Source organism: Lemur catta, chromosome 4 (assembly GCF_020740605.2).
Source record: "Lemur catta isolate mLemCat1 chromosome 4, mLemCat1.pri, whole genome shotgun sequence".
Classification (NCBI taxonomy): domain Eukaryota; kingdom Metazoa; phylum Chordata; class Mammalia; order Primates; family Lemuridae; genus Lemur; species Lemur catta.
This window is the reverse complement of record NC_059131.1, coordinates 94,570,523-94,587,645: the sequence shown is the minus strand read 5'-3', so window position 1 is coordinate 94,587,645 and position 17,123 is coordinate 94,570,523. Positions and strand designations below refer to the sequence as shown.

The window sequence follows — 17,123 nt, the reverse complement described above, 5'->3', positions numbered from 1 at the left end:
TGGAACAAAGTGCCATATCAACTTTTCCTTTCTGCTCTAGAATCAGTTTGGTTCATTTCACTTTATCAGATGCCAATGCCTTCAAACTTCTGATTGCCCAGCCTCCTCGCCCTGGTATAATGCTAAAAAAAAAATATTTGTAGGGCAAAATATAAGATAAGGACTTATGAATATATATATGCTCAACAAGTCTACAGCTGGAATATGGGCATTCAATAAATGCTTGAAACCAAATATAAAATAACACAACAGAAAACTATGACTTAAAATGATTAGCTCTATTTCTAAATAGTAACGTGCTTTAGTAAAAATAAAAAACTGACCTTTATTTTGGAAAAGAGGTTGCAATCAGATTTAATAGGAAAATATCTTCAGAAACTCACAATGACTTTGCATTTAAATTAGTGTTTTCCAAAATTTCTGTTATATATAGTAGGTCTGTGAAATTCTCACCCTTTTAGGATCCTTCACAAAGTAACTTCCACTTGAACCTTGAAAGATTCTTTCTGGAAAAATTCCAACTTCTATTGCTTGCTCTGCTCTCAACATAATATCAGCAAATTCTGGATCATCCAAGACTGCATTCATCTCTGAAGTACTAGCAGTTACTGAATTAAGAAGAAAGACCAGCTATGAGAATGCTCATGATACAGACCTGTAATATTGGATTAGGTTAGTGGCATGAGGATATTAAGGTACAAAAAATGTAATCACGTATTGTATGAAACCCCACTTCTCTTAAAGTTCTAAATAATCACATATGGGAAAAAAAAAGTTCAGTATTTGTTGAAAGAATCATACTAATATCTCTCATTTCTTTGAACTTCTCTCCTCCAGTGATTCTGTCTGTCCTCCTTCAGCCTCTGACTCCATAGTCAAATCTCAGATCTTGTCATTACCAGTAATTATAAGCTCTCCATACTTCCTTTTCTTCTTTTCTTTTTCTTTTTTATACACACAGTATCCTGCTATGTTGCCCAGGCTGGTATTGAACTCCCAGCCTCAAGCAATCCTCTCACCATGGCCTCCCAAAATGCTGGGATTATAGGCATGAGCCACTGTGCCCAGCCCCATACTTTCAATCACAAGCACCTCCTACCTTCCCATTTTAGACCCTCTGGCACCTTCAGTTCAAAAATTCATCCAACCCACTAGAAACAACAAAGCACTGATCTACCACGATGTCACTGGACTTCACCGTCTTCCTGTTCTTGCTACCTGCTCCTCGGCCAGCTTAAACTATGGTCAATCATTGCAGAATCACTCTTTCCCCCTCCCTTCATCATGATCACCTGGAAAAATCCCAGTCCTGGTTAAACCCCACTGCTGTTTGCCGACTCCATGTTTGCACCAGGACAGCTGAATTTGATCAATTGAAATCTTCCAGTTGCTTAGGCCAAAACCTTAGAATCATCTATGATCTCACACTCTCACTCTCCAAATCCAACCTATCAGCAAGTCATGTTGGCTCTATCTTAAATAAATATCCAGATTTCAACTACCTCTTACCATCTCCATTCCTTCCACATGATTAGGTCACTCTCAACTCTCACCTGAATTACTACAAGTGCCTCCTAACGGGTCTCCCTCTCTGTACTTAACAAGAGAAACCATAGTAATCCTTTCATAAGACAGATCACGCCACCCCTTTGTACCAAGCAGCACAGTGGTTTCCCATCTCACAGTAAGTCCAAGCCCTTATTATGGCTCCCAAGACCCTTACTCAATCACTTTTAACCTCCACTTTATTTTTCTATTTAGCATTTATCACCTAATATACTGTGTGTTTATTTTGTGAGCTCTAAGACGACAAGGATTTCTTTCACTGCCATATCCCGAGAACGTACTAGTTCCTGGAACATACTAAGCACTCAATAAACACTTGCTGAATGAATTAATAACTAATCACTTAAAGTGGCAGACATGCCAAAGACTATTCACATTTTATTTTTTATTTCTTTTTATTTTTTTCAGAGAGAGGTCTCACTCTGTCACCCAAGCTAGAGTGCAGTGGCAGGATCATAGCTTACTGCAGCCCCAAATTCCTGAGCTTTAGCGATTCTTCTGCCTCAGCTTCCTGGGTAGCTAGGACTACAGGTGCTGTACCACCATGTCTGGCTAATGTTTTAATATTTTGTAGAGTCAAGGTCTCGCTATATTGCCAAAGCTGGTCTTGAACTCCTAGCCTCAAGCAATTCTCCCACCTCAGCCTCCAAAGTGCTGGGATTACAGGTGGCTAGCATCTACCTACCCCAGTAATTATTCACTTTTCAATTTGGAAGGTATTTCAATGCTATACATGTGTTACTATGAAAATTCAAAAGCAATCAACTTCTCTTAATTTAAAATTTGCCTTAATTCAGACAGAAATAAAACTGTTATTTACTAATTTTTAAAAGTTTGTGCTGAGAAAAATACTGTAAAAAGGGCTGATGGGCATATTTAACCTACTCAAAAGAATAAAAAATCCTTTGCTATACTGTAGAAGATGGGGGAAAAAAAAGAATAAAAATCCAAGTGTTTTAGTCATGCCTATACAATTGACATGCTGATTCCAAATAATTCTTATCTATCCTTTGAAAATCCTTAAGAATGAAGGGAGGAACTTTGTCTTTCTTGTTCACTTGGAAGAGGACTCAGTATTTAGTGTGCACATATAAATATTTATTTGAATAAATAAATGTGCCAGTAAACAATATCATTAATTAAATGATATTTCCTCTAGGTCAGGGATTTAAGGGATCTTAACAACAAGCACAAACTTGAAAAGTTATTTATTTCAACCTTGCTCCCAGTGCTGGTATACCTTCTATAATACATCACCAGCAAGTGGTCTTTGGGCCAATATTTAAACACTTTCAAAAAGAGGACATTCTTTTTTTGTTTTTTGTTTTTTTTTTTTTAAGAGACATGGCTCTGTCACCTAGGCTGGAGTGCAGTGGTGAGATTACAGCTCACTGAGGCTTTCCTGGGCTCAAGCAATCCTCCTGCCTCAGCCTCCCAAGTAGCTGGCACTACAGGTGGCACCACCATGACCAGATAATTTTTTAATGAGGGAATCTCGCTATGTTGCCCAGGCTGATCTTGAACTCCTGGGCTCAAGCGTTCCTCCAGCCTCAGCCTCCGAGTTGCTGGGATTTCAGATGTAAACCACCACACCCTCCACTCCTTGTTTTTTTTTTTTTATGTTCCTTTTTGTTTATTTGAAAACAAACATAAACTTCCTTTTCCAGAAATGAAATAAGTCTCCTGCAGTTTAACCTTAGGTCCTAGACTTGCCATCTGGAGCAAAACAAAAGTCTACTTATACTTACTTCTTTCTTCCCAGTGATAGCCCTCAAAAAGTTGAAGATCATTTCACATTCCCCTAAGTCTCTATTTTCCACTTCCTTCCATGTGGAAATATTTTCAGGTTTTTCAGCATCCTAGTAGCCCTCCTCTTTCAAGCCTAAATATTTCAATATATCTCCTTAAAATATGGTCTCCAAAACCAAGCAAACCATTGCAGAGATTCGAGACACATTTTAGTCTTGATGCCATCCCAAAATAAGAAGCCCTGTAATACCGCAGTTAATTACAAGTCCTATCATACTAATTCATACTGAAATGGCTAACCTCTTAGACCATTCTTGGTCTTGCACATATGAACTTGAGCAGTTCTTTTGGACATTATGTGCAGACCTTTATGTTATTACTATCAAATGCTGCCAAATTAGTTTATGGGTTATGTTTTATGAGTTCATCACAGAATCTCCCTTTGTTGCTCTCATGGAGCCCACAATCATCCTCTGAATACTTAATAATTCACTTTCAACTAAAATCAGATCAGAAACATTCCTCTAAAATAAGCCAGGAGGTTCTCATTTTCTTTCTTTTTAACTTTTCCCTTTTTGAGCATCTCTTTAGGATAAATGAGATAATATCCTTTCCATATTCTTTTATTTGAAGATGACCTGGATTTATCACCAGTCTAGAAAGGTGCTTAAAAAACAATTCGTCCTACTATCTAATTACTGCCAGAAAAAAGGCTACATATCAACTATTCTAAATTCAAAGTAATTAGCTTTTAGTAGATAATTTTTCTTTAACTGACTCATAACTGACAATTAAATTCCACAATTTTCTTCATTCTAGTTACTTAAATGTACACTGGTAATGAGTTTAACTTGTAGGACACCCCCAGATGTTACACAGCCTCAAGCTAGATGTGCTATGGATGATCTGGTCTGAAGGTCTGTTGTTGTCATTTGGTTTGATTCTTAATAGCTGAGGGCATGGTTAGCTACATTTTAATTTTTTTTCAATTAAAACTATCACCCCCTTAAGGAATAAACTATGGTATTTTGATTTGGAAATATTCAAAATTATTTTCTGAGGAGAATCTTAACTTTACCTCTGTGTACTTCCTTTGGGTCACCTCTAAGAAGAGTTGGTGGCCTCCTGGTCAAGTTTCAGTCCCATTCGAGCTCCTCATTTTTCACAAGATGTCCAGCCCACTCTTTAAACATGCTGTTCCCGTGAATAAGTCAAGCTTCCTTCCCGCGGCTAATTTATCTTCGTCTTTCACACTTACCATACTATAACAAAATGATCTAAGTTCCATGCAGAAAGAGACCTTTGTTTTGTTTTCTGATGTACTCCAAGTGCCTAGAACAGGGCCTGGCATGTGGTAAGCCCTCAATAAATTTGTCTGAAAAATTATCAAACTCTCCCCTTGACCACACTTCAGGGCTACTACTGGTCCTTCAGAAAGCAGAAACTATTAATAAAAATGGATTAAAAGAATCCATTGCATAACTTGTATATTTAATTGACTGTAAGTATTCATGGTGACTTATCATTTTCATTTCAAATAAATAAATCAAAATGAACTTTTCCTCTCTTAAGGATTAGAACATCTTACTCATCTTTACTACATCTTTTCCACTTACCAGAATATTTTCTAGAAAAAAGTGGGTGCTCACAAGTCTGGTGAACTGAACCCTGCCTCAGGGGTCCCAGGGCTATTCACCTTCAGGTCTCAAATTGGATGCCATTTTCTCTGCTGTCTTCCCTGGCCCCTACATCTACAGGATGCCTCTATGCTTCATGGAAATCTCAGTGTTTCCCATATGAGCACAAATACAGTCTGTCTGTTTTAACTATTTCCTCCAATAGGCTATAAAGCTATGAGGGTATAGGGTAGGTGACTGGGCATCCATCTGATACAGGTCACTTTGTTTCCCAAAGCCTTCATTTCCACTGGCTACAAGCAGATACTATTTGATGAGTGACGTATTTCTGCAATACATGGAAAACAAAGAATGGCTGTATTTTAAGCACTAGTTGAGAAATCATCTCCAACATACCATTGCTTAATATCTTTCAAAAGTTCAGTTATGGAGAACTGTCAAGACCTATGGGACATATACTCTTCCAAAACCTTCCTCTAAATTAAACCAGATTATCAGTGTCTTGAACCTAGATCAGGTAATACAGATAGCACCAGCCATTAAAACTACTTCTACTGAAATGGAATTCAGGAAAGTGATAAGAACTACCCCTAAGAAATTAATCACTTTTACCACAAAGATATTGTTCAGCATATAGTCTTTCCAAAAGAATACATGACAGGTTATTCTTTGTCAGTTCTGTTTGGTTCAAATAAACTGTTTTAACTTTATAGATGCAATGACAGTGTTTTTCTCAAGTTAGCTGCTCAGTAATCTTAAAGATCAAATTTATGGGTGTCTGTATAAAGCATCTGATGTACATTTTGTGTACTCATTCTAGTCTCTATCTTACTTAAGTTCACTACTCTTATTTCCCATTTTCATCTTTTTTCCTTACTTTAAAATGATTTTCTTATTTTGTTTATACATTTATAAGCCACCATAAATCATTAAGTGACTTATAAGTACACATTTTCTTTTACTTTAGTAACTCTTTGCGAATGCTAGTACTGTTCCCTAACTGTTAGGCTCTCCAGCAGAAGGCAAGCGCTCCTGATTTGTATTAACTGGGACCTTGGAGAAGCCACTTGAACTCTCTGCGATTTCTTAAAATGAGAATAAAAACTAGTACTCACTTCATAGGAATAGTTATGAATTAATATATGTGAAGGGCATAAAACTATGCCCAACACATACTAACTGCTATGTAGATATCAGCTATTATCATGTTTATTATTACCCAATGCACTGATTAAAATGATAAATAGGACAAGGAATGCCACTAATCCTACTCTGACATTGATCCAACAACTAATACTATAGTTTATGCTATTTCTAGACTTTGCCTTGTTAAAGATAATAAACGTATGACATTCTTCGACTGGCGAAAATACATAAACCTCCTGTTTATGTAAACAAAATAGTTAAGCACCATAAATGATGTTAATATTAATCTAAAGGCAAGAATTTCTTGGAACTAGAGAGGTGATTTCATGGAAGATGGATGCTAAAGGACAAAGGAAGCTAACGGATTCATTAAAAAAAACTAAACTGAAAAATCTAGTTAAATTACTCAGTCACAAACTTTTTAGGAGTCTTAAAATTTTTTAAACAATTTGACAATTCAAAACTATTTTAAAATCCCATTAAAAATAAAACCTCCATAATAACCAAAAGTAACAATAATTTTATAACACTTACAGATCTATGGCAAAATAGGAGAAATACAGGATAAGAAAAAAGAAGTAGGCTCACTCCTGGCTTTACCACTTCCTGCATATTTGACTTTGGGCAAACCATTTACCTCTGAAGTTCTATGAACTGCCTACGGGTCATTACTGGTTTATTAATTTTGAATTCTCTTAACAAGGATGAGGGTGAATCACAACTAACTAGCTGGGCTACTGTGAGAATTAAATGAAATATATATTTTAAAAAGATCTTAGCAAACTGTAAATTGTAATACAAATAAGATACTACCACTAAAAAAGGTAGGAATCCTCTTTAACAATCCATTTGTATTCTAACACTATACTCTATCCTCACTTAGATTTTTTTCTAGTCTTAATAACTATTTACTTATAAAAGACCTCACTTTCACAGAAGGAATGCACTTGCAAGGCTTTAGGCTCTTTTAGAATCTAGCTACACAAGGTAACTGGCATAGAGAAAGGCAGATGGCCACACAGATCCCCGTTACTTCACAGACTGGATTCTAGGTAGCATATGCCCAAATTGCCAAGGTAGGTAGGCGAATGTGGGTCCATATGTGATCTAGTTCCAACTTCATGTTTGTTTGGTTAAACTGTCAATGCATCCAACAGCTAATACTATAATAGAACCTGCGGCCTTAAGGTGAAATGTGATCTTCTAGGTCCTTAAGTGCGGCCTTTGGACTGAATCCAAATTTTCCAGAACAAAATTCTTTTATTAAAAGGGGTGCAGCAAAGAAAAATGAAGGTTTTCTTGCCTCCTTTGGTGCTTAAAAAAGAAGAATCTTGAAATCAGAAGGCTGCAGGTTTGCCACCCCTGCATGGGCTTCTTCAGTTTCGTTACTCTAGAATATGTTTGAATATAACTTCTACTAGAACTTGAATGACCTATTCTACCTAAAATTCTCTATATTGTTGAATACACATTAGTGTACTAGTAGTAGGGCATGCAAAATCTAACAACTCCAGAAAAACTAAGCAGTGTTAATGAAAACTACATTTTCTGTGGCTTTTCTTTAAGCTGTCATGTATGAAGTGATAATCCAATGGTGCGCACACCATCTCATGTAATCCATCCCAACAACCAGCAAGCAGGTGTGTTATCATTACGATTTTACAAACATGTCTGTTTCACCTTTCGCCGGGCCTCTTACATGTCTATGCTATTTCCACTAAATTAGCCTGACTCCACTGGACGCACCAAAAAACTCTCTTCATCAAGGCCTGCAAAATAGCATGTCTAAATTTTACTAACTTTCAACATCGTTTCAATCACCGTCTCTTTCATCTGAGGCTATCAGTCTGCTTAACAGTGAAAAGGTTTGGGTTTTTTTATAGCATAAGTATAGAAGCGACACAAGAATAGAAAACTTAGCAGGAAGAGAGAGCAGAACAGGATTCAACTGCCTCTGCCCCCTTTGGCTAACGTCACAATGACATTTACTAGAAAAAGGTTTTGAAACTCGTCCCAGCGGCAACTGGTTATTTCTTGCTGTACATCTGTCATCCACCTTGCAAATCCGCAAATCCACACAACTCCGGGAACTTTCTGGATCGTTCAGGGTTCTTAATTCAAAACTCAAGTCCAAACTTGAGCAAACAACTTACGTTACTTTACAGTGTTAAGTTTTCCTCTGGGTCTGATTCCAAAAGTTTGGACTCACTTTGGGCAGGAGGCCTAAAGAAGCAGTATAATGACAACTTCGCCTCAGGTGAAGCGCCTGGAAACAGGGCGAGTAAACGCGGGAGCGGGAGAGAAGGGCGAGCTGTGCGGGTCTGGCCCGTGCTCGGATCGCTGCCGGCGAGCGGGGAAAGCAAGCGCAAGTGCGAGCGAGGTCCGAGCCGACCCGGGCGGGGCGCGGAGGCGGCAGGAGCCCCGGGAGGGACGCGGAAGAAGCGGGGATTCGGCTCGCACCTGAACCCAAGGGGCGGATCCAGTCCCAGTTGGTGGCCGAGCTCTGGGAGACCCCCACGTCGCTGGGCGGAAGCAACAGTTCCTCGTCGACGGCCACGGGAGGGGAGGCCGCGCCGGCCTCCCCGGCAGCCTCCAGCAGCCTCACGGCGCTGCCCGGGGCGCCTTTCCGCCGGTCGGCCCAGGCGATCCGCGGCAGCAGCGGTTCCCGCTCTTCATCCTCTTCTTCCCCCTGGCTCCCGCCGTCAGGCCGGTCAGGCTCGGAGGGCTCCGCCATGGGCTCCCTTGGCGCCTCCCGCGCTGAGACCAGATCAGAGAGGCCGAGCGCTGGAGTCTGGCCTCTGCATGGCGGGGAACGGGAGCGGCCAGCTCGGGCAGACGCCACCTCGCCAGCTCACTGGCCGGCTCGGCGCCAGCCCGGCGATTGCCCCGCCCCGCCGTCGGCAGCGCCCCACCTCGCGCCTCGGCGGGGCGCCAGCCGCGCGCCTGCGCAGAAAGGCTGGGGCGGTGGCAGAGGTGGGGGACGGGGGCGGGGGCGGGGGCGGGGGCGGGGGCGGGGGTGGGGAGTCGGGGGGCGGGGCCGCCACCTGCCTCTGAGAGCTTAGGGAAACGCCAGGCAAGGCTAGTGGTGGTTCTTCTGGGGTGAGGGAACCTGGGTAATTGCCATAGAGATGCCCTCCTCTAACGTAAGTAGGCCTCTCACTCCGCTACAGAATCCTCCGTTAGAATTTACTACAATCTATAGGTACAGATTTACTTGTATGACTATGTTTTTTTCCTCTCTTAGAAGTCCCTAAGAGCAGGAACCTTGTCTTTCTTCAGACATTACTAGTGGTAATTTGTATATTCTTTTTTTCTGACTAATCTAGCCGGAGGTTTATCAATTTTAAAATCTTTAAAAAAAAAAACATCTTTTGGGTTTGTTGAATTTTGCTCTTTATTGCTCATTTGGGTTTTGATTTCCTTTTCTTTCTCTGGTTGGTTAGGGTAGAAGATTACATTATTGATTCTAGAATTTTCTACGTATAAATAGAAGCATTTAAAACTATGAGTTGCCCTCTAAGCACTGCTCTAGCTGCATACTACCATTTTTGATATGTTGTGCTTCCGTTTTCCTTTAATTGAAAATAGTTTTTAATTTCTCTTATGATTTCTTTTTTGACTCACTTCTTTGAAGTGTGTTAATTTCCAAATATTTAGGGGCTTTCCTAGATATTGGCACTTCTAGTTTAAGTCTATTGAGGCCAAACAAGATGTTCTAAGATTTCAATCTTTTAAAATGTATTGAAACTCATTTTGTAGCTCAGCATATTATCTACATTGTGAACATTTCACGTACACTTTAAAAAGAATGTGCATTCTGCAGTTGAGTGGTTCTATAACTATCAATTGGTCTTATAAATACCAATTCAGTTAAGTATTGATAATATTCAGATCACCTGTATCCTTATGGATTTTTTGGTGTAGTTCTATTGCTAAGAGGAGGATATTACAATCTATTTATGACTGGGGATTCATCTATTTCTTCTTTTAGTTTGGTGAGTTTTTGCTTCATACATTTTGAAGTTTTGTTACTAGGCACACACACAAGATTTTTATGTCTTCAGTTACACTTTATGTTTTCCTAATGATTTGACTTTTTAAAAAATTATTATTATGAACTGTTCCTCCATATCTCTGTTAATACTACTTGAGTTTTAATAGGCTTGAGGTCTATTTTGTCTGATACTAATAAAACCACTCTACCCTTCTCAGCCTTACTATTTGCTAGGTAAGGCTTTTTACATTCTTTTCTATTAATTTGTATCATTGTATTTGAAATATATGTATCTTTTGTAGATAGCTTATGGCTGGTTCTTGATTTTTTTTTTAAATCCAGCCTTGTAATTGAAGTTTTTAGTCCATTTACATGTAATGTAATAATGCTGTGATGAGATTAAATCTGTTATTTTTCAATTCTATCTGTTTTATCTTTTTATTTTTGTTCTTCTCTTCCTCCTTTCCTGCATTCTTTAGAGTTAATACAGTATTTCTGATTATTTCATTTGAATTCCACTATTGGCTTTCTGCTTTACCTTTTTACATTAAATTGTAGTGGTTGTGCTAGGGTTCACAATATGCATCCTTAAATTATCTCAGTGTACTGAGAGCCCAGAATGTATTGCATAACATAAAATTTAAGAACCTTGCAAAAGTATAGTTCCATTTATCCCCCATTCTTTATGTTATTGTTGCCATATATAATAGACTTACATATATTTAAATATAATGAGTAATTTTTGCCTTGAACAATCACATCTTTTAAAGAAATTAAAACAATTTATTTTGTATTTACCTACATATTTACCATTTCCAGTGTTCTCCATTTCTTCATGTAGATCCTTCATGTTTTTTTTTTTAAAAAAAAAAACATTTCTTATAATGCCCATCTGCTGGTGCTAAATTCTAAGTTTTACTTAGCTTGAAATTATCTTTATTTTGCCATCATTTTCAGAGGATATTTTCTCTGGGTATTGAATTTTAGATTGATGTTGTTCCCCTCATCCATCCAAGTTCAAGTCTAAACATGTCATTACATTGTCCTCTGGCCTTCATTGTTTCTGAATCATATCTCTCTGTCTACCCACACAATTTGGACTGTGTCATTTTCTCTAGCTGCCTTTAAAGTTTTCTCATTATCTCTGATTTTCAATAGTTTGATCATGATGTTCTTGGTATGATTTTCTTCATGTATGTCTTGCTTGGGTTTTGCTAAGCTTCTTGAATCTATAGATTTATGTTTTCCACAAAGTTTGAGAAAATCTCAGTCATTATTTCTTCAAATAGTTTTTCTGTCCCATTCCCTCTTTCCTTTCCTTCTGACATTTCTATTACATGTATGTTAGACTCTTTGATATTATCTCAAAGGTCAGTAGGATTCTACCTACCTATTCATTTTCTTCAATGGTTCCTATCTCTGTTCTTCAGATTAGATAATTCCTCTTAATCTGTCTTAAATTTGTCAACCCTTTGACTATTCATAATCAGCTATTAAGCTCACACAGTATATTTTTTTTATTTCAGACCTTGTACTTTTCAGTTCTAGAATTTTTTTTTTTAATTCTTTTTGTTGTTGGAGCTTCTGTTTCTCTGCTGAGGTTTCCCATGGGTTAATTCATTATGATCATTTTTTAAGTCATTGAATATATGTATAATAACTCTTTAAATGTTTTTGTCAGCTAATTCTCACATTTGGGTCATCTTAGTGTCAGTTTCTATTCACTACTTTTTCTCTTGATTATGGGTCAAACTTTCTTTACATATCTATTAATTTTTTATTATATACTTGATAATGGGTATGATATATTGTAGAGCCTCTATATTCTGTTATATTAATATTCCTCTACTGAGAATTGATTTGATTTTTCAGGTAGTTCACTTGGCTGGAGTCAAACTCCACCTGAAACTTATTATCGATCATTTCTTTCAGCAAGCCAACTGTTACTTTTTGCTGGATTCCTTGAAGTCTCCCCCTCATGTACACAGTTCAGGAGTCAACCAAGGATTTGGCCAGAACGTATGTGCAGATTTTGGAGTTCTCTCCCTCTCTGACTTCTTCCTTTTCAAGATTTCCATTTGCCATTTCTGGCTTCTCTGAGAGCCCCAGAATCTATCCTCTAACTCCTTAAGCCATTAAGACTGTAGCTTTCTGGCTAGGCATAGTAGCTCACACCTGTAATCCTTCCACTGTGGGAGGCCAAGGCAGGAGGATCTCTTGAGGTCAGGAGTTCAAGACCAGCCTCAGCAAGAGTAAGACCTGTTTCTACTAAAAATAGAAAAAGATTATCAGGGTGTGGTGGTGCACACCTGTAGTCCCAGCTACTCAGGAGGCTGAGACAGGGGGATCACTTGAGACCAGTAGTTTGAGGTTGCAATGGAGCGAGACCCTGTCTCAAAAAAAAAAAAAATGTAGCTTTCTGATGGAGTTCCACCTGCCTTCCACAGTACATACTGGGAAGTCCCCTCAGGTAAAAAGATATATGATCATAAATTTCACTCATTATATTTCCATTATTTGAAGAATAGTTACCCCTTCAACTTCTGTCTGCCTGCTTTTAGTTGCTTTCTAGTGTCTTCTTCATATAATTGTTTTTATATTTTGTCCAAAGTTTATAATTTTTATCTATAAGAGGGTTAGTCTGATAATCTTCTATGATAACATTTTATTAGAAATGCATTTTTAGCTAAAAGAATAGTGCTGTTTTTCTCAGTGGTTCATGTGTTAGTAGGGAAATATTATAGGTAGATGAGATAGGATTCAGCATCATTTCTATTCGTAGTTAATGCTTTTGTAAATGTAAACACTGAGAAAAATCTGTTCAGATAATAGATGGCCACGGGAAACGTCTTGTAATAGCAATGTCACTCAAATCTTAGCCCTCCATCCAAGATATATGCCAAAAAATTACAGTACTCTAAAATCAAAAATTATTTTTTATGATCTGTCATCAAGCACCTCATTTAGGACCTCTTTTATTTGAGTTATTCATTTTCTCAAATTCCAAGGTATACTAAAAAGACTTTTAAAAGACTTAGCAAGTTATTAACAATTATCTGTAACTCTTTTATTTCAAGACATCTTATTTTTTAACTTGGGGTTGAGAAAATAGAAATAGTAACATTTCTCTAAATGCTTTGCCCATATAATATTTTTTGCTAAAATACTTTTATCTTGTCATGATCTTTAAGTATATTTTTGCAAAACCTTGGAACTGCATATTTGGCTCATTCAATGTATATAAAACATCTAACTTTAAAGTTAATCAGCAAAGCCAGGCTTCACTATCAGATCAATCAGCCAAAGCAGACTTTTTTCAATTCACATAAACATGTGAAAATGTGTCATTGAATCAACATCTGAGATTTGAATTTTAAGGCTCTGCCACCTTCTGTATTGCTTACTGACTGTTTCTTCGCTTTGTTCCCATGGGATACTCCCTTATGCGTGCATTCTTTAATAGTAGTCAAGATTTAGAAGAGGCAAGACCTCTAAATGAAACTTGTCATCACTCCCACACCCTTACTGCGCAATACATATTTATTCAGAACATCCTAACTTAGGCCTAAATGCTCCATGTCCAATGTCCCCATCACCTTTAAAAGAATATTTCTTTACAAGAAAAGACAAAAAATACTGCTGCTACTTCAGAGGACTACTTTAGGTTTGTTAAAGGATGCTCTGCCAACACCTCTATTTCAAAGTCAGCCTTTGTTGGGAGCCTCAGGTTTGTTTACACCTTGGGGCAAGCAGCCATTGGAAGATTCAAAATAGCTATTCTGACACTAATTTGTGTACTGCCATTCAATTCTGGCACTAACCATCAGAGTTAATGCAGACTCTACTTAGTCCTCCAAAAGTCTGTCCTCACTTCAGATGCCAGACACAGTTGGGGGTCCCCAGTCCACCTCCCCTTATGACCAACTTGCTACAAATTCAGGGGGTCCCATGACCCCCTCATGTTCAATAATGTGCTAGAATAACTCACAGAACTCAGCAAAGATCTCAGGTGTTTTGCCCTCATGGACATTCTGATGAGATGGGACTCACAGCCCAAGAAACTGGCATTTCCAACGAAGTATGCTGAATGCTATGTGGAAGAAGTACAGGCTGCTAAGGGATCAAATAAAAGGGGTCAAAATTTGAGAGGATCAGGAAAGGGGGTTAAGAAAGACATTACAGAGATCGGAGAGAGATTTGGTTGCTGTTAAACTCCATGTGAGATTTCAGATCGTTGCTTTCAGCAATCCAGCTGTTGCTTTTTGCTGGACAAATAGATGGTCAGGGAAGGCCTCGAACAGATGACATTTAAGTGGAGACTTGAAGAATAAGAAAGAGCTGTTTATGCAAGAACAGGGGGAAGAGTAATCCTGGTAGAGAGGACAGCTTGAGCAAAGGTCCCGAAGAATGCTTGTGTGCCTTAGGATTCGAAGGTCTCTGGTGAGCACAGACGGGGGAGCAGCGGTGGAGAGAGGGGAAGTGAAAGACTAGGTCCAAGAGGTGGGCCAGAGCCACACTGTTGTCCTCAATAAAAATCTCATGCAAAGATTTTCAGCCTTTTGGCTGAAGTTCCTGACCCTCCGTCTGCTCTAAGGCTGGAACTCATAGGGTGGAGAATGACACAAAATGAGCTTAGAGATTCAGGGGATTTACAGGGCTGGGCTGTGTGGGTCAGCGTAGATTTGGATTTAATTAGAAATTCAGTGGGTCTATAGTCCTCCCAAAAAGGATAAGAACCTCTGCTTAAAGGGACATTTAAAACAAATATGTTATTCCTCTAGTGAAAGAACACAAAGCATAACCACATAACACTGTTGAAGATTAATTTTAGCTTAATCTTAGATGCACGTGTGCCCATGTCAAATCCCTGGAGCCTGTGCATGTAATTTGGAGAAGAGATCTTTGCAGATGTAATTAAGTTTAGGATCTTGAGATGAGATAGTCTTGGATAGGATTATCAGAGTGGACCTTACATCCAATGACAAGTGTCTTTATAAAAGAGAGGTGGGGGGGGGTGGGATTTGAGACAGAAGAGGAGAAGACACACAGGGAGGGCTGTGAAGATGAGGCACAGATTAGAGTGATGTGGCCACAAGCCAAAGAAGCTAAAGGATGCCAACAGCTGCAGGAAAATAGTACAGCAGTCAAACACTTGAAGAGTCTTGGTAGAAGTGAGGGAGGGAGCTACTAGGCTACACAGGAGAAGAATGTTCTAAACACATGATTAACTCTAAATCCCTTCTATATGGGAATTCTGGAACCTCTACTTCTGCATACATTTTTGCACTGTTTTTTTTTTTCCAAAATTACATTAAAAATAATTTTAGTGCATTGCAAGGCTTTTATAGCAATGGAAAAAATGAAACAAGAACTACTTGAGTAAGCTCCAAAGTCTTAATTAGATGTAGTTGATTTTTAAGGCTGCAATTCAACTAATATGCAATCAGTAAGCATGGAAAGCAGAGAGAACACTAGCCTTTTAGTAAAATGATAACAGCCCCATGGATGATATGTTTATTGGCTTTGTTTAGGTGACTGCAGTGGACTTTTACTTCATGGGGAATCTGTCATCACCTTGCACTTGAAGAAACACAGAGATCCTCTACATCCTCTTGCCAGTGTTTATATCTGCTCCACATTTCCATATTTACATGTATATGTTGTGATCTGAGTTTTCTGTCATTTCTTATACTAACACTGAATCTTGCTTTAAGCAATATCCTTAATAAGTGCAAATAAAATGCTTGTGAAACAAATGCAGCTTTAATGCAGTAATAATGAAGGCTACAGTTTACTGAGAGCCAGACTTTTTTCCATGTGCTTTATGTGTATTAGTGTATACACAACAACCCATTTAGGCAGAAGTTCTTATTATCCCCTCTTTACGAAGGGAAAAACTAAGACATATAAAGGTTAAGTCATTTGTCCCCGATCACTCAGATATAAGTGGCAGAGTTAAGTAAGGCTGGAGTGCAGACAGTCTGGCTCCATCCTCTTAACCACCCTATTATGCAGCCTCTTTTCACTTAGGAAACTAGTGAAAGGTTCTTTCTAAATCACAACTCTGATCCTTGTCACTAACTTCTGATGAAACCATCCTTACATGGTTAACAAGAATTACATGCTGGGTTCTGGACAGAAATATATTAATAGTTATAATTAAGCATTAATCAGGCTACACTTTGTCCCACTTCCTTGTAGCTGCTTAATAACCAAAAGTCACTGACCATTTGCATCTCCATTGTCCCTACAGATAGGATCTCTGACGTTAGAATCATAGGGTGTTTTTTTAAGAATTGCTTAAGATGTTTTTCAGATCCTGAATTCCAGCAGAACAGGCTGATGCCAACAAGTTTGAAGAGCCCCCGCAGAGGAACTGAATCAGCATGAGAATGCAGTTTCTTCAACTCTCCATCCCATGACTTCACTTTTTTTGACCAATCAACTATCCCCACACCTCAGCCCATTACTCATCCAAACCCCTTAAAATCTCTAGCCCCAAACTCCTTGGGGAGGCACATTTGAGGTTTCCTCTCATCTCCTTGTTTGGCTGCCTTGCAATTAAACTTTGCCATAACTTGGTGCCTTGGTGTTTTCATTTGCCACGCATTGGGCAACAAACCTGGTATGGTTACACTAATGTTATCCCATTGTTCACCAAAAATAAAAACAAACAAACAAAAACAAACCCAAAATATAAAAGGTCACAGTCTAGGCTCTAACCTCTAACATAAGCCCTAGGTTTCACCTAGTCGCGGCGGCAGCCATCCTGAACCTCCTATTTCTAGAACAAGTTGTTTCATGTCTCTGTGTTTTTCTTCTTGCTGTCAGGATAACTTATTTCTTCTCTACTTGACGAACATCTATCTAGCCTTTAAGTCTGCTTTAATGTCAATTCCTTTGGAACAGTCCCTGAAATCAGGGACAATTCCTGGAAACAGTCCCCAGTTTCCTAAGCAGAGCTCTTGTCTCTGTTCTGTGTGCTCTGCAAACCCTTGCTCTGACCTTTAGCTGAGCACTCTCCTGCCAAA

General features: G+C 38.7%; 1 protein-coding gene and 1 long non-coding RNA gene across 3 annotated transcripts in view; one reads left to right on the top strand and one right to left on the bottom strand.

Moving 5' to 3' along the window:
- The window catches only part of PI4K2B (phosphatidylinositol 4-kinase type 2 beta), a 31,130-nt gene extending 22,169 nt beyond the window's left edge, over positions 1 to 8,961 (bottom strand). The window contains exons 1-2 of the mRNA XM_045550465.1: positions 8,559 to 8,961; positions 454 to 608 (exon numbers count right to left, since the gene is read on the bottom strand). Of these exons, the coding sequence (XP_045406421.1) occupies positions 454 to 608; positions 8,559 to 8,832 (429 nt within the window). The 5' untranslated portion in view covers positions 8,833 to 8,961. The remainder of the gene's footprint in view (positions 1 to 453; positions 609 to 8,558) is intronic.
- Positions 8,962 to 9,161: 200 nt separating this feature from the next.
- On the top strand, positions 9,162 to 16,659 carry LOC123636512. 2 transcript variants are annotated; one of them, XR_006734566.1, is made up of 3 exons: positions 9,162 to 9,241; positions 12,025 to 12,111; positions 16,409 to 16,659. It is a non-coding gene; the product is annotated as an uncharacterized LOC123636512 (long non-coding RNA). The 2 variants fall into 2 exon arrangements; XR_006734567.1 differs by having other exon boundaries at positions 15,624 to 16,659.
- The last annotated feature ends 464 nt before the right edge of the window (positions 16,660 to 17,123 follow it).